General features: G+C 47.5%; 1 protein-coding gene across 1 annotated transcript in view; it reads left to right on the top strand.

The window, feature by feature from the left end:
• ush2a (Usher syndrome 2A (autosomal recessive, mild)) overlaps nucleotides 1-19,122 on the top strand; it is a 486,438-nt gene that overhangs the window by 123,028 nt on the left and 344,288 nt on the right. Inside the window, exons 16-18 of the mRNA XM_036955034.1 lie at nucleotides 2,408-2,603; nucleotides 14,743-14,906; nucleotides 15,537-15,695. Coding sequence (XP_036810929.1) covers nucleotides 2,408-2,603; nucleotides 14,743-14,906; nucleotides 15,537-15,695 — 519 coding nt within the window. The remainder of the gene's footprint in view (nucleotides 1-2,407; nucleotides 2,604-14,742; nucleotides 14,907-15,536; nucleotides 15,696-19,122) is intronic.

Below are 19,122 nucleotides of genomic sequence, written 5' to 3'. Positions count from 1 at the left end.
AAATCTACCCAACTGGTTTGCAATGGTAGAAGTGCTTAACAACAGAATGTTTGTGTTTATCTCTCTTACTCACACCTTTAACTCTGTAGATGTATATGACAGTACTACTTTATACATACTGTTGAATAAGTATCGACGCACACAACTCCCAGCTCATTACACTGAAGCATCTCAGCTCTGGCATTGACGACAAGCTGCCATGCTGTTTACCACAATGCTCAACACACTCCTCTTTCACTCCCTTTGTTCCTGTCTCTCTCTTTCAAATCACACCCTCGGTCTGTTCTTTTCTCTCGGTCTGATGGATGGATGGTCCCTGTAGTGTGTCTTTTTGTTTCTTGGCTCCTGGCGGTGTTGTCGTGTGCCTGCGTATGTGTGCGTATGTGTGCGTATGTGTGTGTGCGTGTGTGTGTGTATGTGTGCGTATGCATGTGTATGTGTGCGTATGCATGTGTATGTGTGTGTGTCTGTGCTTTGTCCTGGGGAATGATGATGAGTGTTTGGCATTCATTGTGGGCATTAGCGCATTAACGTTTAGCTTGCTTAGCTACAGGCCATCCCTTGTGCCCGGTGCCAACTCACCCATCAACGATTGGGGCTCCGCTGCCCGATGTAGTCAACTGCACCTTCGAGAGCACAGACCATGGCAACATCTTTCACTTCTTCACCTCTGTCTGTGTGTGTTTGTTTGTTTGTGTGTGTGCATGCTCACTCATGAGTATGTGTGGAGCCATTAGTAGCTGAACTGTGTTAGTAACGTAGATGAACAATCATGTAGACTGTAATACTCACCACAGCACATTCAGGGGCCAAACACACACACACACACGTTGAGACATGGTTGTGCCTCTTAAGCCCTGTGGTAGGTGTATGGCAGGGTTCCCAACTGTCGGCCCACGGGCTGAATTTGGCCCGCAGGGTTTTTTATTTGCCCCCAGGTTTTTTGAATACAATCACATGTACAGTGGGGAGAACAAGTATTTGATACACTGCCAATTTTGCAGGTTTTCCTACTTACAAAGCATGTAGAGGTCTGTAATTTTTATCATAGGTACACTTCAACTGCGAGAGACGGAATCTAAAACAAAAATCCAGAAAATCACATTGTATGATTTTTAAGTAATTAATTTGCATTTTATTGCATGACATAAGTATTTGATCACCTACCAACCAGTAAGAATTCCGGTTCTCCCCACTGTATCTCTCTATTATGCTTGGGAATTCTTTGGAACACATGTCCAGAATGAAAGTCACATGGAGCTGGGACATAAAAGACTGTTAAAACACCAGCAAATAAAGTGATTTTAATTTTAAACATTAGTTCCAAAATTCAAATGTAAGCAAGGTTTGATATGGTTCAGTTTTAATAGAATATGATATTTGTTTGGGCTTCTTGCTGTCAATATGCAGTCTACAAATGATTTGTAATTATGTTATGGCCCCGTGACCATCCCCTCAAGAAGACAATTGTCTTGCGGCTGAATCTAGTTGATGATCCCTGGAATAGGTGGTCAGATATAGGTCTATACAGTCTATACCAGACAAGATGAATGGCATGACATGTCCTTATCCAAAAGGCATTACAGATTAAACCAGGGGTTCAATTCTGGTAGCATCCCAAAATATCCAGGAATTCCACATTTCTGGTTGGAAATTCATGGAGAGAATATTCAGGAAATCAGAATTTTGGAAATGTTTATGGATTTTGCAACCCTAATAGAGTTAGATTGGATATCATTCCAATATGCTCCTTCTTTTAGGCCTCTCTTCAATGATGTGTTTGTCACAAATGGTGTCTATTGTTGCTCTATTACTTGACTACAGGTTTGGTTATGGCAAAATTGTTCTTGTTCCATGCTGTGTATAATGTATTGTGTATGTATGGCCTACAGTGCCTTGCGAAAGTATTCGGCCCCCTTGAACTTTGCGACCTTTTGCCACATTTCAGGCTTCAAACATAAAGATATAAAACTGTATTTTTTTGTGAAGGATCAACAACAAGTGGGACACAATCATGAAGTGGAACGACATTTATTGGATATTTCAAACTTTTTTAACAAAACAAAAACTGAAAAACTGAAAAAGACATACCCCAAGCGACTTACAGCTGTAATCGCAGCAAAAGGTGGCGCTACAAAGTATTAACTTAAGGGGGCTGAATCATTTTGCACGCCCAATTTTTCAGTTTTTGATTTGTTAAAAAAGTTTGAAATATCCAATAAATGTTGTTCCACTTCATGATTGTGTCCCACTTGTTGTTGATTCTTCACAAAAAAATACAGTTTTATATCTTTATGTTTGAAGCCTGAAATGTGGCAAAAGGTCGCAAAGTTCAAGGGGGCCGAATACTTTCGCAAGGCACTGTAGGTGTTGTCTCTAATTTCGTACCCATTTTATTTGATTCCAGGTTACTACCTCTCTGTGTCAGAGTTGGGGTCTGAGGTGAGCGTGTGTGTGGAGTGTGACTGTCACCCGGTGGGCTCGTCAGGACAGGTGTGTGGGGGCCAGAAGGGGCAGTGTGTGTGTGTTGACCCCTCGGTGGGAGGACGCAGGTGTGACCAGTGTCAGGAGCTCCACTATGGCTTCAACCCTGGGCTTGGCAGGTAAGATACATCACCTCCCATACATTCAGCCCTGTACACACCAACCCTGGTTTCAGCCCCATACTTACCAACCCCAGGTTTCAGCCTCATACACACCAACCCTGGTTTCAGCCCCATACCTACCAGCCCTGGTTTCAGCCCCATACACACCAACCCTGGTTTCAGCCCCATACACACCAACCCAGGTTTTAGCCCCATACACACCAACCCAGGTTTTAGCCCCATACACACCAACCCTGGTTTCAGCCCCATACACACCAACCCTGGTTTCAGCCCCATACTTACCAACCCAAGGTTTCAGCCTCATACACACCAACCCTGGTTTCAGCCCCATACTTACCAACCCCAGGTTTCAGCCTCATACACACCAACCCTGGTTTCAGCCCCATACCTACCAGCCCTGGTTTCAGCCCCATACACACCAACCCTGGTTTCAGCCCCATACACACCAACCCAGGTTTTAGCCCCATACACACCAACCCAGGTTTTAGCCCCATACACACCAACCCTGGTTTCAGCCCCATACACACCAACCCTGGTTTCAGCCCCATACTTACCAACCCAAGGTTTCAGCCTCATACACACCAACCCTGGTTTCAGCCCCATACTTACCAACCCCAGGTTTCAGCCTCATACACACCAACCCTGGTTTCAGCCCCATACACACCAACCCTGGTTTCAGCCCCATACACACCAACCCTGGTTTCAGCCCCATACACACCAACCCTGGTTTCAGCCCCATACACACCAACCCTGGTTTCAGCCCCATACACACCAACCCCAGGTTTCAGCCTCATACACACCAACCCTGGTTTCAGCCCCATACACACCAACCCTGGTTTCAGCCCCATACACACCAACCCCTGGTTTCAGCCCCATACACATCAACCCCAGGTTTCAGCCTCATACACACCAACCCTGGTTTCAGCCCCATACACACCAACCCTGGTTTCAGCCCCATACACACCAACCCCTGGTTTCAGCCCCATACACATCAACCCCAGGTTTCAGCCTCATACACACCAACCCTGGTTTCAGCCCCATACACACCAACCCGGGTTTCAGCCCCATACACACCAACCCTGGTTTCAGCCTCATACACACCAACCCTGGTTTCAGCCCCATACACACCAACCCTGGTTTCAGCCCCATAGTTACCAACCCTCGTTTCAGCCCCATAGTTACTAACCCTCGTTTCAGCCCCATACTTACCCAACCCTCGTTTCAGCCCCATACACACCAACCCTGGTTTCATCCCCATAGTTACCAACCCTGGTTTCAGCCCCATACTTACCAACCCAGGTTTCAGCCCCATACACACCAACCCTGGTTTCAGCCCCATACATACCAACCCAGGTTTCAGCTCCATACTTACCAACCCAGGTTTCAGCTCCATACATACCAACCCAGGTTTCAGCTCCATACTTACCAACCCTGGTTTTAGCCCCATGCACACCAACCCCAGGTTTCAGACCCATACACACCAACCCCTGGTTTCAGCCCCATACACACCAACCCCAGGTTTCAGCCCCATACACACCAACCCTGGTTTCAGCCCCATACACACCAACCCCAGGTTTCAGCCCCATACACACCAACCCTGGTTTCAGCCCCATACTTACCAACCCCTGGTTTCAGCCCCATATACACCAACCCTGGTTTCAGCCACATACACACCAACCCTGGTTTCAGCTACATACTTACCATCCCAGGTTTTAGCCCCATACTTACCAACCCAGGTTTCAGCCCCATACACACCAACCCTGGTCTCAGCCCCATACACTCCAACCCTGGTTTCAGCCCCATACACACCAACCCTGGTTTCAGCCCCATACACACCAACCCTGGTTTCATCCCCATAGTGACCTTCACTGATAGCTGTGTGTAGTGTATTAAGGCAGAGAGCTGTGACTGAGATCTCTTAGCTGTGGGGAGAGAGGGAGAAAAGGAGAGAAAGAGAGAGAACGGTACATCGAGGCCTGAGTTTGATGCAAATGTGCTAGATGAGGGTTTTCAATAGATCAACAACAGGCTGCTGGACAGCACAGATTGGCAATCCATACGAATGGTGAGGGATGGCTGTGTGTGTATGTTGTGTGCGTGTATGCGTGTACGATCGGTCGAGCCCCTGCCTCGCTGGGGTAAGGATGAAAAATGAAGTTTTTAAACTGATTACTGGGGAAGCCTTTCTGGCATCAGGAGACTGAAAACAATAAAGATTTATATTAATATTATAAACTCATTTATCCCCTGCCAATCAATAAGCCCATGCATCTTATTTGGTTTTCTCCCGGTGCTCGCCGTTCGGCACAGGTTGATCTAATCGAGGTTGGTTATAGACCCTTAATATGGTTATGGGATATTTCCTGGCAGACTAAATGACAGAATATCAGGTCTGCCCAAATCCTTGTTCAGGTAATCATAACCTTGGGGGTAAAAAATAGCTTTTCTTTCTCAACAGAATGGGTTATTATACGCAGTAATTATAGCCCTGATCTATCCACACACAAACAAACATATACACGCAGGCACACACACACATACAAACAAACACACACAATATCATTAAGATGTTTACCACACAGAGCGGTGTAGTTTACCCGAGCCTCAGAGTAAATTCACATTTGTCGGTTTCTTATTTTGATTCATAGTGTCTGTTGTTGAGTCTTTATCCAGTGTGCGTGTCTGTGTGTGTGTGTGTGTGTGTGTGTGTGTGTGTGTGTGAGAGAGAGAGCGAGAGAGAGAGAGAGGTCACTGACCCCTATTCTAGGAAATGCAAAAAAGATACAAATACGTTTATAACGTATTAAATCTATTACATTTATTATAACAAGACCTGCACTCACGCTTTGAGCACAACGATGACTCTGCGCTCCCGATGAGAGCCCCTGATGGCTATATACTTGCAGTCTCCACGGAGGATGTATGTAAGTCATTCTAACGTATTAACCCTGGCAAGGTTGATGTCCCAGACAGCATCCCTCACCCTCAGAATATGTGCAGACCAGCTGGCTGTTGTGTTTTCGGACATTTTCCATCTGTTTCTAGCTCAGGCCACTGTCCCCACCTGCTTCTAGGTGTCCACTATCATCCCTGTGCCCAAGAAAGGGAAAGTAACTGAACTGAATCACTACAGTCCCGTAGCACTCACCTCCGTCATCATGAAGTGCTTCGAGAGGCTAGTCAAAGACCATATCACCTCCTCCTGACGGGTCGCCCGCAGGTGGTGAAGGTAGGCATCATTACCTCCTCGACACTGATTCTCAACACGGGGGCCCCACAAGGGTGCGTCCTTAGTCTCCTCTTGTACTCCCTGTACACTCTTAGAAAAAAAGGTGCTATCTAGAACCGTAAAGGATTCTTTGGCTGCCATAAGAGGAGAACCCTTTGAATAACCTTTTTTGGTTGCAGGTAGAACCTTTTTTGGTTCTACATAGAACCCTTTTGGGTTCCATGTAGAACCCTCTGTAAAAAGGGTTCTACATAGAACCCAAAACATTCTATGGGGACAGCCGAAGAACCCTTTTTTTTCTAAGAGTGTATACCCACAACTGCATGGCCTCACACAGTTCCAACTCCATCATCAAGCTCGCTGACGACACGACAGTAGTAGGCCTGATCACCAACAACGACAAGATGGCGTACAGGGAGAAGGTAGGTACCCTAACAGCGTGGTGCCAGGTAAACAACCTCTCCCTCAAAGTCAGCAAAACAAAGGAGCTGCTTGTGAACTTCAGGAGGAACTACGGGGCCACCGCTGGAGGTTGGTTAAAAGTTTCAAGTACATCTCAGAGAATCTGAAGGTCAAACCACACAGACACGGTGGTGAGGAAGGCACATCCGCAACTCTTCAACCTCAGGATGCTGTAGAAATGTGTCCGTTCCCAAATGGCCTTCACTGTGTTCTACAGGAGCATCATTGAGCGCATACTTTCGGGCTGCATCAAAGCCTGGTACGGCAACTCCACCACCGAGGACCGCATGGCACTACAGAGGGTGGTGCGCTCAGTCGAACGCACCATTGAGTGCACACTGCCTGCCTTCCAGGACACCTACAACACCAGGTGACGCAGGAAGGCCAAGAAGATCATCAGGGACCCGAGCTATGCCCTGTTGTCCCCGCTTCAATCACCCCCTCTATTCCTATCACAGGAGGTTGGTGGCACCTTAATTGGGGAGGACAGGCTCGTGGTAATGACTGAGCGGAATCAGTGGAATGGTATCAAATACATCAAACAAATGGTTTTATGCCATTCCATTTGCTCCGTTCCAGCCATTATTAAGTGCCTTCCTCCCCTCAGTAGCCTCCATTGCTTCCTACTCCCCATATGGACACCCCCCCTCTCACTTCAACAGATTTTGTGCACTACCCCAACCCCCAATGGACATTTATCATGTTGAACAGCCACCACTAGTCAGCTACTTGCTCCCCCTGTCCCCTCTTCTACCCCGGTCTGCTGCTCCCCCTATGGACAGTCCCCTCCCCCTCAACATACATTTACCCTGCCCCCACCCCAATGGACATCACTGCCACAGTTGTTAAATACAGTGCCTTGCGAAAGTATTCGGCCCCCTTGAACTTTGCGACCTTTTGCCACATTTCAGGCTTCAAACATAAAGATATAAAACTGTATTTTTTTGTGAAGAATCAACAACAAGTGGGACACAATCATGAAGTGGAATGACATTTATTGGATATTTCAAACTTTTTTAACAAATCAAAAACTGAAAAATTGGGCGTGCAAAATTATTCAGCCCCCTTAAGTTAATACTTTGTAGCGCCACCTTTTGCTGCGATTACAGCTGTAAGTCGCTTGGGGTATGTCTCTATCAGTTTTGCACATCGAGAGACTGACATTTTTTCCCATTCCTCCTTGCAAAACAGCTCGAGCTCAGTGAGGTTGGATGGAGAGCATTTGTGAACAGCAGTTTTCAGTTCTTTCCACAGATTCTCGATTGGATTCAGGTCTGGACTTTGACTTGGCCATTCTAACACCTGGATATGTTTATTTTTGAACCATTCCATTGTAGATTTTGCTTTATGTTTTGGATCATTGTCTTGTTGGAAGACAAATCTCCGTCCCAGTCTCAGGTCTTTTGCAGACTCCATCAGGTTTTCTTCCAGAATGGTCCTGTATTTGGCTCCATCCATCTTCCCATCAATTTTAACCATCTTCCCTGTCCCTGCTGAAGAAAAGCAGGCCCAAACCATGATGCTGCCACCACCATGTTTAACAGTGGGGATGGTGTGTTGCTTTTACGCCAAACATAACGTTTTGCATTGTTGCCAAAAAGTTCAATTTTGGTTTCATCTGACCAGAGCACCTTCTTCCACATGTTTGGTGTGTCTCCCAGGTGGCTTGTGGCAAACTTTAAACAACACTTTTTATAGATATCTTTAAGAAATGGCTTTCTTCTTGCCACTCTTCCATAAAGGCCAGATTTGTGCAATATACGACTGATTGTTGTCCTATGGACAGAGTCTCCCACCTCAGCTGTAGATCTCTGCAGTTCATCCAGAGTGATCATGGGCCTCTTGGCTGCATCTCTGATCAGTCTTCTCCTTGTATGAGCTGAAAATTTAGAGGGACTTTTTGCTCCATTCCAGCCATTATTAAGTGCCTTCCTCCCCTCAGTAGCCTCCATTGCTTCCCCCCCCCCTCACTTCAACAGATTTTGTGCACTACCCCGACCCCCAATGGACATTTATCATGCTGAACAGCCACCACTAGTCAGCTACTTGCTCCCCCTGTCCCCTCTTCTACCCCGGTCTGCTTCCCCCTATGGACATTCCCCTCCCCCTCAACATACATTTACCCTGCCCCCACCCCAATGGACATCATTGCCACAGTTGTTAAATATGTGTATATTATTATTTATATTTGTATTATTATCTATTTTATTATATTGGTTTGTATTGTTGGAACTCAGAGCATAAGAATTTCACTGTACCATGTAATTACATCTGCAACCCTTTACAACCCCATATTAAACTCTAATCTAATCATAGCAGGAGGTTAGAATATTCACACACACACAATCTCACAAACATGGGATTCATTTAAGACTGATTAAAAAAAGGGAGAGTTGGTGTGATGTTGGGTGTTTTCTCTCTCCTTGGGAGAGGAGTGAAGGTCGAGTCGCGGAGGCGAGTGGGAGAGCCGTGTGTGTGTGTTGTGTGTGTGTTGTATGTGGGGTGGTGGAACCCCCAAAGCTCCCTGCAGTTGACAGGACAACTTTTCTGTTCATTAAGGGGCTGTGGCTTTTCACGCCGCGAGAAGGAGGGTGTCAGAGTGTGTGTGCGTGTGATTGAAGGTGTGTGTGCGTGTGATTGAAGGTGTGTGTGTGTGTTTAAGGGTGTCAGGCATTTGGCCTGGTCATTACCCAGTGCCGGGTCTCAGTGGGGTTCCACCACCTGTGTGACCCAATCCCCTGACCCCCCCCTTATACACACACACAAACACACACCCCTTTCAGACACACACGTCTCCTTAACACCCATGGGACCACTCCCCATACTGTCACTGGTCTGTGAATAGGGGAGCATGAAGGAAGGGAAGAGGGGTGTAAGGTGAAGACCCAATACCACCTCTCTCCATCACACACACATTTACATTTGATTCATTTAGCAGATGCTCTTATCCACAACAACGTACTTAATTTATCTTAAAATACACAATATATACCAAAGTATGTGGGCACACCTTAAAATATGTGGATTCAGCTATTTTTATTTTCTTTTATTAAACTAGGCAAGTCAGTTAGGAACAAATTCTTATTTTCAATGATGGCCTAGGAACAGAACTGCCTTGTTCAGGGGCAGAACAACAGATGTTTAAGTTGTCAGCTGGGATTCGATCTTTGCAACCTTTCGGTTACTCTAACCACTAGGCTACCTGCTGCCCCACTAGCCACTCCCGTTGCTGACAGGTTAAAATCGAGCACACAGCCATGCGATCTCCATAGACAAACATTGGCAGTAGAATGGGCTTACTGGGAGCTCAGTGATTTTCAACGTGGCACCGTCATAGGATGTCACCTTTCCAACATGTCAGTTTGTCACAAATTTCTGCCCTGCTAGAACTGCCCCGGTCAAGTGTAAGTGCTGTTATTGTGAAGTGGAAACACCTCGGAGCAACAACGGCTCAACCGTGAAGTGGTAGGTCACACAGGTTCACAGAACTGGACCGCCGAGGGCTGAAGCACATAGCAAGTAAAAATAATTTGCCCTCAGTTGCAACACTCACTACTGAGTTCCAAACTGCCTCTGGAAGCAACGTCAGCACAATAACTGTTCATCGGAAGCTCCATGAAATGGGTTTTCTTGGCCCCGCAGCCGCACACAAGCCTAAGATCACCATGCGCAATGCGAAGCGTCGGCTGGAGTGGTGTAAAGCTCGCCGCCATTGGACTCTTGAGCAGTTCAGCTGTTATAGACCCCCGTCAGCTCCCAGCTGTGCCCTGGACACCATATGTGAATTGATTGCCCCCCATCTATCTTCAGAGTTTGTTCTGTTAGGTGACCTAAACTGGGATATGCTTAACATTCCAGCAGTCCTACAATCTAAGCTAGATACCCTCAATCTCACACAAATTTTCAAGGAAACCACCAGGTACATCCCTAAATCCATAAACATGGGCACCCTCATAGATATTATCCTGACCAACTTGCCCTCCAAATACACCTCTGCTGTTTTCAATCAGGATCTCAGCGATCATTGCCTGCATCCGCTATGGGTCCACGGTCAAACGGCCACCCCTCATCACTGTCAAATGCTCCCTAAAACATTTCTGCGAGCAGGCCTTTCTAATCGACCTGGCCCGGGTATCCTGGAAGGATATTGACCTCATCCCGTCAGTCGAGTATGCCTGGTCGTTCTTTAAAAGTAATTTCCTCTGCATCTTAAATTTATTTTATCTTTATTTAACTAGGCAAGTCAGTTAAGAACAAATTCTTATTTTCAATGACGGCCTAGGAACAGTGGGTTAACTGCCTGTTCAGGGGCAGAACGACAGATTTGTACCTTGTCAGCTCGGGGATTTGAACTTGCAACCTTCCGGTTACTAGTCCAACGCTCTAACCACTAGGCTACCCTGCCGCCCCATAAATAAGCAAGCCCCTTTCAAAAATTGTAGAACTAAGAACAGATATAGCCCTTGGTTCACTCCAGACCTGACTGCCCTTGACCAGCACAAAAACTTCCCCCGCAGCTACTCGCCCGAGCCTCCCCAGCTTCTCCTTCACCCAAATCCAGATGTTCTGAAAGAGCTGCAAAACCTGGACCCAGCTGGACTAGACAATCTGGACCCTCTCTTTCTAAAATTATCCGCCGCCATTTTTGCAACCCCTGTTACCAGTCCGTTCAACCTCTTTCGTATCGTCCGAGATCCCTAAAGATTGGAAAGCTGCCGCGGTCATCCCCCTCCTCAAAGACCCAAACTGTTATAGACTTACAGTGGGGAGAACAAGTATTTGATACACTGACAATTGTGCAGGTTTTCCTACTTACAAAGCATGTAGAGGTCTGTAATCATAGGTACACTTCAACTGTGAGAGACGGAATCTAAAACAAAAATCGATAAAATCACATTGTATGATTTTTAAGTAATTAATTTGCATTTTATTGCATGACATAAGTATTTGATACATCAGAAAAGCAGAACTTAATATTTGGTACAGAAACCTTCGTTTGCAATTACAGAGATCATATGTTTCCTGTGGTTCTTGACCAGGTTTGCACACACTGCAGCAGGGATTTTGGCCCACTCCTCCATACAGACCTTCTCCAGATCCTTCAGGTTTCGGGGCTGTCACTGGGCAATACGGACTTTTAGCTCCCTCCAAATATTTTCTATTGGGTTCAGGTCTGGAGACTGGCTAGGCCACTCCAGGACCTTGAGATGCTTCTTACAGAGCCACTCCTTAGTTGCCCTGGCTGTGTGTTTCGGGTCGTTGTCATGCTGGAAGACCCAGCCACGACCCATCTTCAATGCTCTCTTACTGAGGGAAGGAGGTTGTTGGCCAAGATCTCATGATACATGGCCCCATCCATCCTCCCCTCAATACGGTGCAGTCACCCTGTCCCCTTTGCAGAAAAGCATCCCCAAAGAATGATGTTAACACCTCCTTGCTTCACGGTTGGGATGGTGTTCTTGGGGTTGTACTCATCCTTCTTGTTCCTCCAAACACGGCTAGTGGAGTTTAGACCAAAAAGCAATTTTTTTTGTCTCATAAGACCACATGACCTTCTCCCATTCCTCCTTTGGATCATCCAGATGGTCATTGGCAAACTTCAGACGGGCCTGGACATGCGCTGGCTTGATCCATGACGGCGTAGTGTGTTACTAATGGTTTTCTTTGAGACTGTGGTCCCAGCTCTCTTCAGGTCATTGACCAGGTCCTGACGTGTAGTTCTGGGCTGATCCTTCACCTTCCTCATGATCATTGATGCCCCACGAGGTGAGATCTTGCATGGAGCCCCAGACCGAGGGTGATTGACCGTCATCTTGAACTTCTTCCATTTTCTAATAATTGTTCCCACAGTTGTTGCCTTCTCACCAAGCTGCTTGCCTATTGTCCTGTAGCCCATCCCAGCCTTATGCAGGTCTACAATTTTATCCCTGATGTCCTTACACAGCTCTCTGGTCTTGGCCATTGTGGAGAGGTTGGAGTCTGTTTGATTGAGTGTGTGGACAGGTGTCTTTTATACAGGTAACGAGTTCAAACAGGTGCAGTTAATACAGGTAATGAGTGGAGAACAGGGGGGCTTCTTAAAGAAAAACTAACAGGTCTGTGAGAGCTGGAATTCTTACTGGTTGGTAGGTGATCAAATACTTATGTCATGCAATAAAATGCAAATGAATTACTTAAAAATCATACAATATGATTTTCTGGATTTTTGTTCTCTGATAGAGTTCAGTGTGTCAAATCGGAGGGCCTGTTGTCCGGGCCTCTGGCAGTCTCTATGGGGGTGCCACAGGGTTCAATTCTTGGACCGACTCTCTTCTCTGTATACATCAATTATGTCGCTCTTGCTGCTGGTGAATCTCTGATCCACTTCTACGCAGACGACACCATTCTGTATACTTCTGGCCCTTCTTTGGATTCTGTGTTAACAACCCTCCAGACGAGCTTCAATGCCATACAACTCTCCTTCTGTGGCCTCCAATTGCTCTTAAATACAAGTAAAACTAACTGTATGCTCTTCAACCGGTCGCTGCCTGCACCTGCCCGCCCGCCCGTCCAACATCACTACTCTGGACGGTTCTGTCTTAGAATATGTGGACAACTACAAATACCTAGGTGTCTGGTTAGACTGTAAACTCTCCTTCCAGACTCATATCAAACATCTCCAATCAAAATCAAATCTAGAATCGGCTTTCCATTTCGCAACAAAGCCTCCTTCAGGCACGCCGCCAAACATACCCTAGTAAAACTGACCAGCCTACCGATCCTCAGCTTCGGCGATGTCATCTACAGAATAGCTTCCAATACTCTACTCAGCAAATTGGATGTAGTCTATCACAGTGCCATCCGTTTTGTTACCAAAGTGCCTTATACCCCCCACCACTGCAACCTGTATGCTCTAGTCGGCTGGCCCTCGCTACATATTCGTTGCCAGACCCACTGGCTCCAGGTCATCTGTAAGTCTATGCTAGGTAAAGCGCCGCCTTATCTCAGCTCACTGGTACGATAACAACACCCAGCCGTAGCATGCGCTCCAGCAGGTATATCTCACTGGTCATCCCCAAAGCCAACACCTGCTTTGGCCGCCTTTCCTTCCAGTTCTCTGCTGCCAGTGACTGGAACGAATTGCAAAAGTCACTGAAGCTGGAGACTTACATTTCCCTCACTAACTTTAAACATCAGCTATCTGAGCAGCTAACCGATCGCTGCAGCTATACATGGTCCATCTGTAAATAGCCCACCCAATCTACCTACCTCATCCCCATATTGTTTTTATTTACTTTTCTGCTCTTTTGCACACCAGTATCACTACTTGCTCATCATCATCTGCTCATCTGTCACTCCAGTGTTAATCTGCTAAATTGTAATTACTTTGCTACTATGGCCTATGTATTGCCTACCTCGTCACGCCATTTGCACACACTGGTAATAGACTTAATTTTTTTTCTATTGTGTTATTGACTGTACGCTTGGTTATTCCATGTGTAACTGTGTTGTTGTTTGTGTTGCACTGCTTTGCTTTATCTTGGCCAGGTCGCAGTTGTAAATGAGAACTTGTTCTCAACTAGCTTACCTGGTTTAATAAAGGTGAAATATATATATAAATATATATATATATATATATATATATATATATATTTTTTTTTAAATAAATAAAAGTTTAAATGCGTTCTCTGGAGTGATGAATCACGCTTCGCCATCTGGCAGTCCGACGGACGAATCTGGGTTTGGCGGATGCCAGGAGAACGCTACCTGCCCGACTGAATAGTGCCGACTGCAAAGTTTGGTGGAGGAGGAATAATGATCTGGGGCAGTTTTTTGTGGTTTGGGCTCAGCCCCTTAGTTCCAGTGAGAGAAATCTTAATGCTACAGCATACAATTATGTGCTTCCAACATTGTGGCAACAGTTTTGGGAAAGCCCTTTCCTGTTTCAGCATGACAATGCCCCCGTACACAAAGCAAGCTCCATACAGACATGGCTTGTTGAGATCAGTGTAGAAGAACTTGACTGGCTTGCATAAGTGTTAGTGTTAGTTCTCTTTTATTTCTTTATTTCGTTGGGTGGGGTTATTTAAAATACCATTTGTTGAGGTGGGGTTTCAGATGTTTTCGGGAAGATGGGGAGGGACTCTGCTGTCCTAGCTTCAGGGGGAAGATGGGGAGGGACTCTACTGTCCTAGCTTCAGGGGGAAGATGGGGAGGGACTCTACTGTCCTAGCTTCAGGGGGAAGATGGGCAGGGACTCTGCTGTCCTAGCTTCAGGGGGAAGATGGTTCCACCATTGGGACAGAGAAGAGCACACACACACACACACACACACACGTACGTTAGATGGAAGGTTTTGTAAAAGTAATTGACAAATGTTTGTATGTAATTCTGACTGGTTTGAAATTAATTTCCGTTATGAGCTTGTGACGTGAAACCAATGTCCTCTGTATTCTCCTCTTCCAGGTGCCAGGCATGTGTGTGTAACTCCGTTGGAGGGGTGAATGGGTCATGCCACCCAGAGACAGGGATATGCCAGTGTAAGGCCTTCGTGACGGGGGACAGGTGTGACCGCTGTGTCCCTGGAGCCAGTCACCTGGACTCAGACAACCACCTGGGCTGCAGTAAAGGTAGAGTTAAGACAATGCTTTTATGTCTTATAGGTTATAAATAATATTATATTTATTGTATGTATGTGCGTGTGTTGTGTGCATTTGTACTCTATCTCTTTCTCGATGTCTGTGGATTCTGTGTGTCCGTGTGTATGCATACAGTATGTGTGTGATGTGTGTGTTAGTGGGGAGTAATTTCCTCCTACTGTGCTTTCCCTGCCTAGGGGCTGTTTTGAGTTAGACACACGGACACTAACTTGACATGGAACAGACACACAGTATTAAACTCACAGAGGGACACTGGCTCTCTGGGGCCTCCTCAGTATGCTAAGACGCTCCCCATGGATCAAATGGAAAATACCCCTCACACACGCACGCACGCAGACATGCACGCACACACACACACACACACACACACACACACACACACACACACACACACACACACACACACCCCGCAAGCCTGTTATTGTGTCTATTGTGTTGCATAAGACATGCACAGTGGTTAATAATGTTATTGTATCTTCCCCCTCTTTCTCTTATCCCCTCCCAACCCCTTCCCATTTCCCACATCCCTCTCTCTCTCTTCTTCTCTCCCCTACCCTGCCTCCCTTGCTCTCTGTCTCTCCCCTTCCCCCCTCACCCCAGCTCCTATCCAGCAGCCCAGTCCCGTAGGGTTAGTCCTGACCTCCACCTCCATCCGCCTGACCTGGAGGCCTCCTGACGCGCCCAACACACACACTCTCAACTACACACTGCTCAGGGACGGCCTACATATACACACTACGCAGAGACACTACCCATTCAGTAAGTACACACACATTCACATTCACAGGCACACAAACACACACACACACACACACACACACATTTTGTATACTTTATTTGAATCCACCAATCAAATTGACAAAAAAAAGGATCAGACATTTCAAAGGTCCCTGTATGCATAAAGCACCCCTTTCTCCAAACAGATAGGGTGCCTACAACAGCTGAAACACAGCAGTATCTAGCCAATTGCTTTGCCCTACTTTTCGTCAGGACCTCAATCTGGAGGCACCGCACTGCAAGCCTGTGTATGTGGCCGAGACTGCCAAATATCAGAGCCACCAGCTTGCACCTCCACCCGAGGCTGTCCAAGCGTGGCACGAGGGGCTGGTATTTAAACAGCTTCTCAGCAAAGGCCTGCTCTATGTAGCCGTCCAAGGAGCAGCCCACTTCCAAAATGAGCACCTCTCCCTGGCCTTCCCTCACAACAACAATATCTGCTGTATTTGACGCTAGATTATATTTTGTTGGTATAACTCACAGCCTCGCCTTAAAAGTAAAGGTTAGAATCTTCTCGCCAATGGCAAAATTCTGGTACATGGAATGGGAGACAGAGTGGACATCACAGTTCAGAGCAGTGAGTTTAGCCTGCAGCCTCAGGCCAGTCCAGTGTTACAGTAGCTGGGGGACAGAGTGGACATCACAGTCCAGAGCATCGAGTTTCCCCTGCAGCCTCAGGCCAGTCCAGTGTTGCCGTAGCTGGGAGACAGAGTGAACATCACAGTTCAGTGTTGCAGTAGCTGGGAGACAGAGTGGACATCACAGTTCAGAGCAGTGAGTTTCCCCTGCAGCCTCAGGCCAGTCCAGTGTTGCAGTAGCTGGGAGACAGAGTGGACATCACAGTTCAGAGCAGTGAGTTTCCCCTGCAGCCTCAGGCCAGTCCAGTGTTGCAGTAGCTGGGAGACAGAGTGGACATCACAGTTCAGAGCAGTGAGTTTAGCCTGCAGCCTCAGGCCAGTCCAGTGTTACAGTAGCTGGGGGACAGAGTGGACATCACAGTCCAGAGCATCGAGTTTCCCCTGCAGCCTCAGGCCAGTCCAGTGTTACAGTAGCTGGGGGACAGAGTGGACATCACAGTTCAGAGCAGTGAGTTTCCCCTGCAGCCTCAGGCCAGTCCAGTGTTGCCGTAGCTGGGAGACAGAGTGGACATCACAGTTCAGAGCAGTGAGTTTCCCCTGCAGCCTCAGGCCAGTCCAGTGTTGCAGTAGCTGGGAGACAGAGTGGACATCACAGTTCAGAGCAGTGAGTTTCCCCTGCAGCCTCAGGCCAGTCCAGTGTTGCAGTAGCTGGGAGACAGAGTGGACATCACAGTTCAGAGCAGTGAGTTTCCCCTGCAGCCTCAGGCCAGTCCAGTGTTACAGTAGCTGGGAGACAGAGTGGACATCACAGTTCAGAGCAGTGAGTTTCCCCTGCAGCCTCAGGCCAGTCCAGTGTTGCAGTAGCTGGGAGACAGAGTGGACATCACAGTTCAGAGCAGTGAGTTTCCCCTGCAGCCTCAGGCCAGTCCAGTGTTACAGTAGCTGGGAGACAGAGTGGACATCACAGTTCAGAGCAGTGAGTTTCCCCTGCAGCCTCAGGCCAGTCCAGTGTTGCAGTAGCTGGGAGACAGAGTGGACATCACAGTTCAGAGCAGTGAGTTTCCCCTGCAGCCTCAGGCCAGTCCAGTGTTGCAGTAGCTGGGAGACAGAGTGGACATCACAGTTCAGAGCAGTGAGTTTCCCCTGCAGCCTCAGGCCAGTCCAGTGTTGCAGTAGCTGGGAGACAGAGTGGACATCACAGTTCAGAGCAGTGAGTTTCCCCTGCAGCCTCAGGCCAGTCCAGTGTTGCAGTAGCTGCATCCGTCTGATACCGAGGAGTGTTGTCCTGGATGTAGGATGAGATGTTCCATCATGGGTGACAGAAGTCTCCACAACAACACTGAGATCTGACCACAACTGCTTCAGAGGCCGTCACTGACTCAGTTTGCATATCAGTCCGTTTCTACCTGAGCTACACTCCAGTCCGGTTGCACAGGCCATTGAGATCCGGCCAATCTGACCACACTCCAAAGCACACAGCACAAGTGTCCAATTTTCAATTGGCCTTCCTCTTGAAGCCTAGGAAGTTGTCCTCAGTGTCCCAGGCCAGGGGAACCTTCCTCCTGAAGCCGAGGAAGTTGTCCTTAGTGTCCCTGGCCAGGGGAACCTTCGTCCTGAAGCCCAGGAAGTTGTCCTCAGTGTCCCAGGCCAGGGGAACTTTCCTCCTGAAGCCCAGGAAGTTGTCCTCAGTGTCCCTGGCCAGGGGAACCTTCCTCCTGAAGCCCAGGAAGTTGTCCTCAGTGTCCCTGGCCAGGGGAACCTTCCTCCTGAAGCCCAGGAAGTTGTCCTCAGTGTCCCTGGCCAGGGGAACCTTCCTCCTGAAGCCCAGGAAGTTGTCCTCAGTCTGGCCAGGGGAACCTTCCTCCTGAAGCCCAGGAAGTTGTCCTCAGTGTCCCTGGCCAGGGGAACCTTCCTCTTCCGTAGGTGCAGAAGGAAAGAGGCTCTGGCTAACTCCTTAACTGTCACATCGTCACTGTTGAGCATGTTCAACAGGTGAGTCTGTCTGGTAGCAGTGTAAATCCACTCAATATTCGGGACACCTAAACGCCCCTCTCTTCGGGACACCTAAACGCCCCTCTCTTCGGGACACCTAAACGCCCCTCTCTTCGGGACACCTAAACGCCCCTCTCTTCGGGACACCTAAACGCCCCTCTCTTCGGGACACCTAAACGCCCCTCTCTTCGGGACACCTAAACGCCCCTCTCTTCGGGACACCTAAACGCCCCTCTCTTTGGCTCAGGAAGACAAAGTCACGTGTGGTGTGTGTGTTGAAGCATTGCCACTTTTTCACCACCTGAACAGTTTTGTTATTCATTTCCCCCAGAACCTTCTGTGGGAGAGGCACATGTGCAAGCAGATGTTTAATCTTTACTAGGGCCACCTCTCTCACAGCTTCTAGCTTCATGACCACAGGCAGAGGGGAAATGTCAATCATTTCAAGCCTGGTTGAATACACACGGACGAGCTCCTCAACTTGTTCCCACTCGCCAGCAACATAAAATGTATGTCCAAGATAACTAAATGTTTTGTGATGAGAGTAGACTCTGAGTGGTTTATTCATTAGTGTAAATGTTGGGGGCTTATCAGTTTTAGACTTGTACCAGAGGTTACCTCTGCTGTGTCTTTCATACAACACTGCACATTTAGTGTCTTTCCAGCCCATCTCAAAAAATCATCTGTGAGAGAGCATGTCTTTAATGACATGGTCTTCTCTGGAGGTCATCTGGAGGTCACCAGCATACCCTCTTACTGGGTTTGGTGACACACACGCACACACACACACACACACATATGTTGAAGACACGCACGCACATGCACACACACACACGCAC

Source organism: Oncorhynchus mykiss, chromosome 19 (assembly GCF_013265735.2).
Source record: "Oncorhynchus mykiss isolate Arlee chromosome 19, USDA_OmykA_1.1, whole genome shotgun sequence".
In the NCBI taxonomy this organism is placed as follows: domain Eukaryota; kingdom Metazoa; phylum Chordata; class Actinopteri; order Salmoniformes; family Salmonidae; genus Oncorhynchus; species Oncorhynchus mykiss.
The sequence above is the reverse complement of the archived record's forward strand: the minus strand, read 5'-3'. Positions and strand labels throughout refer to the sequence as shown.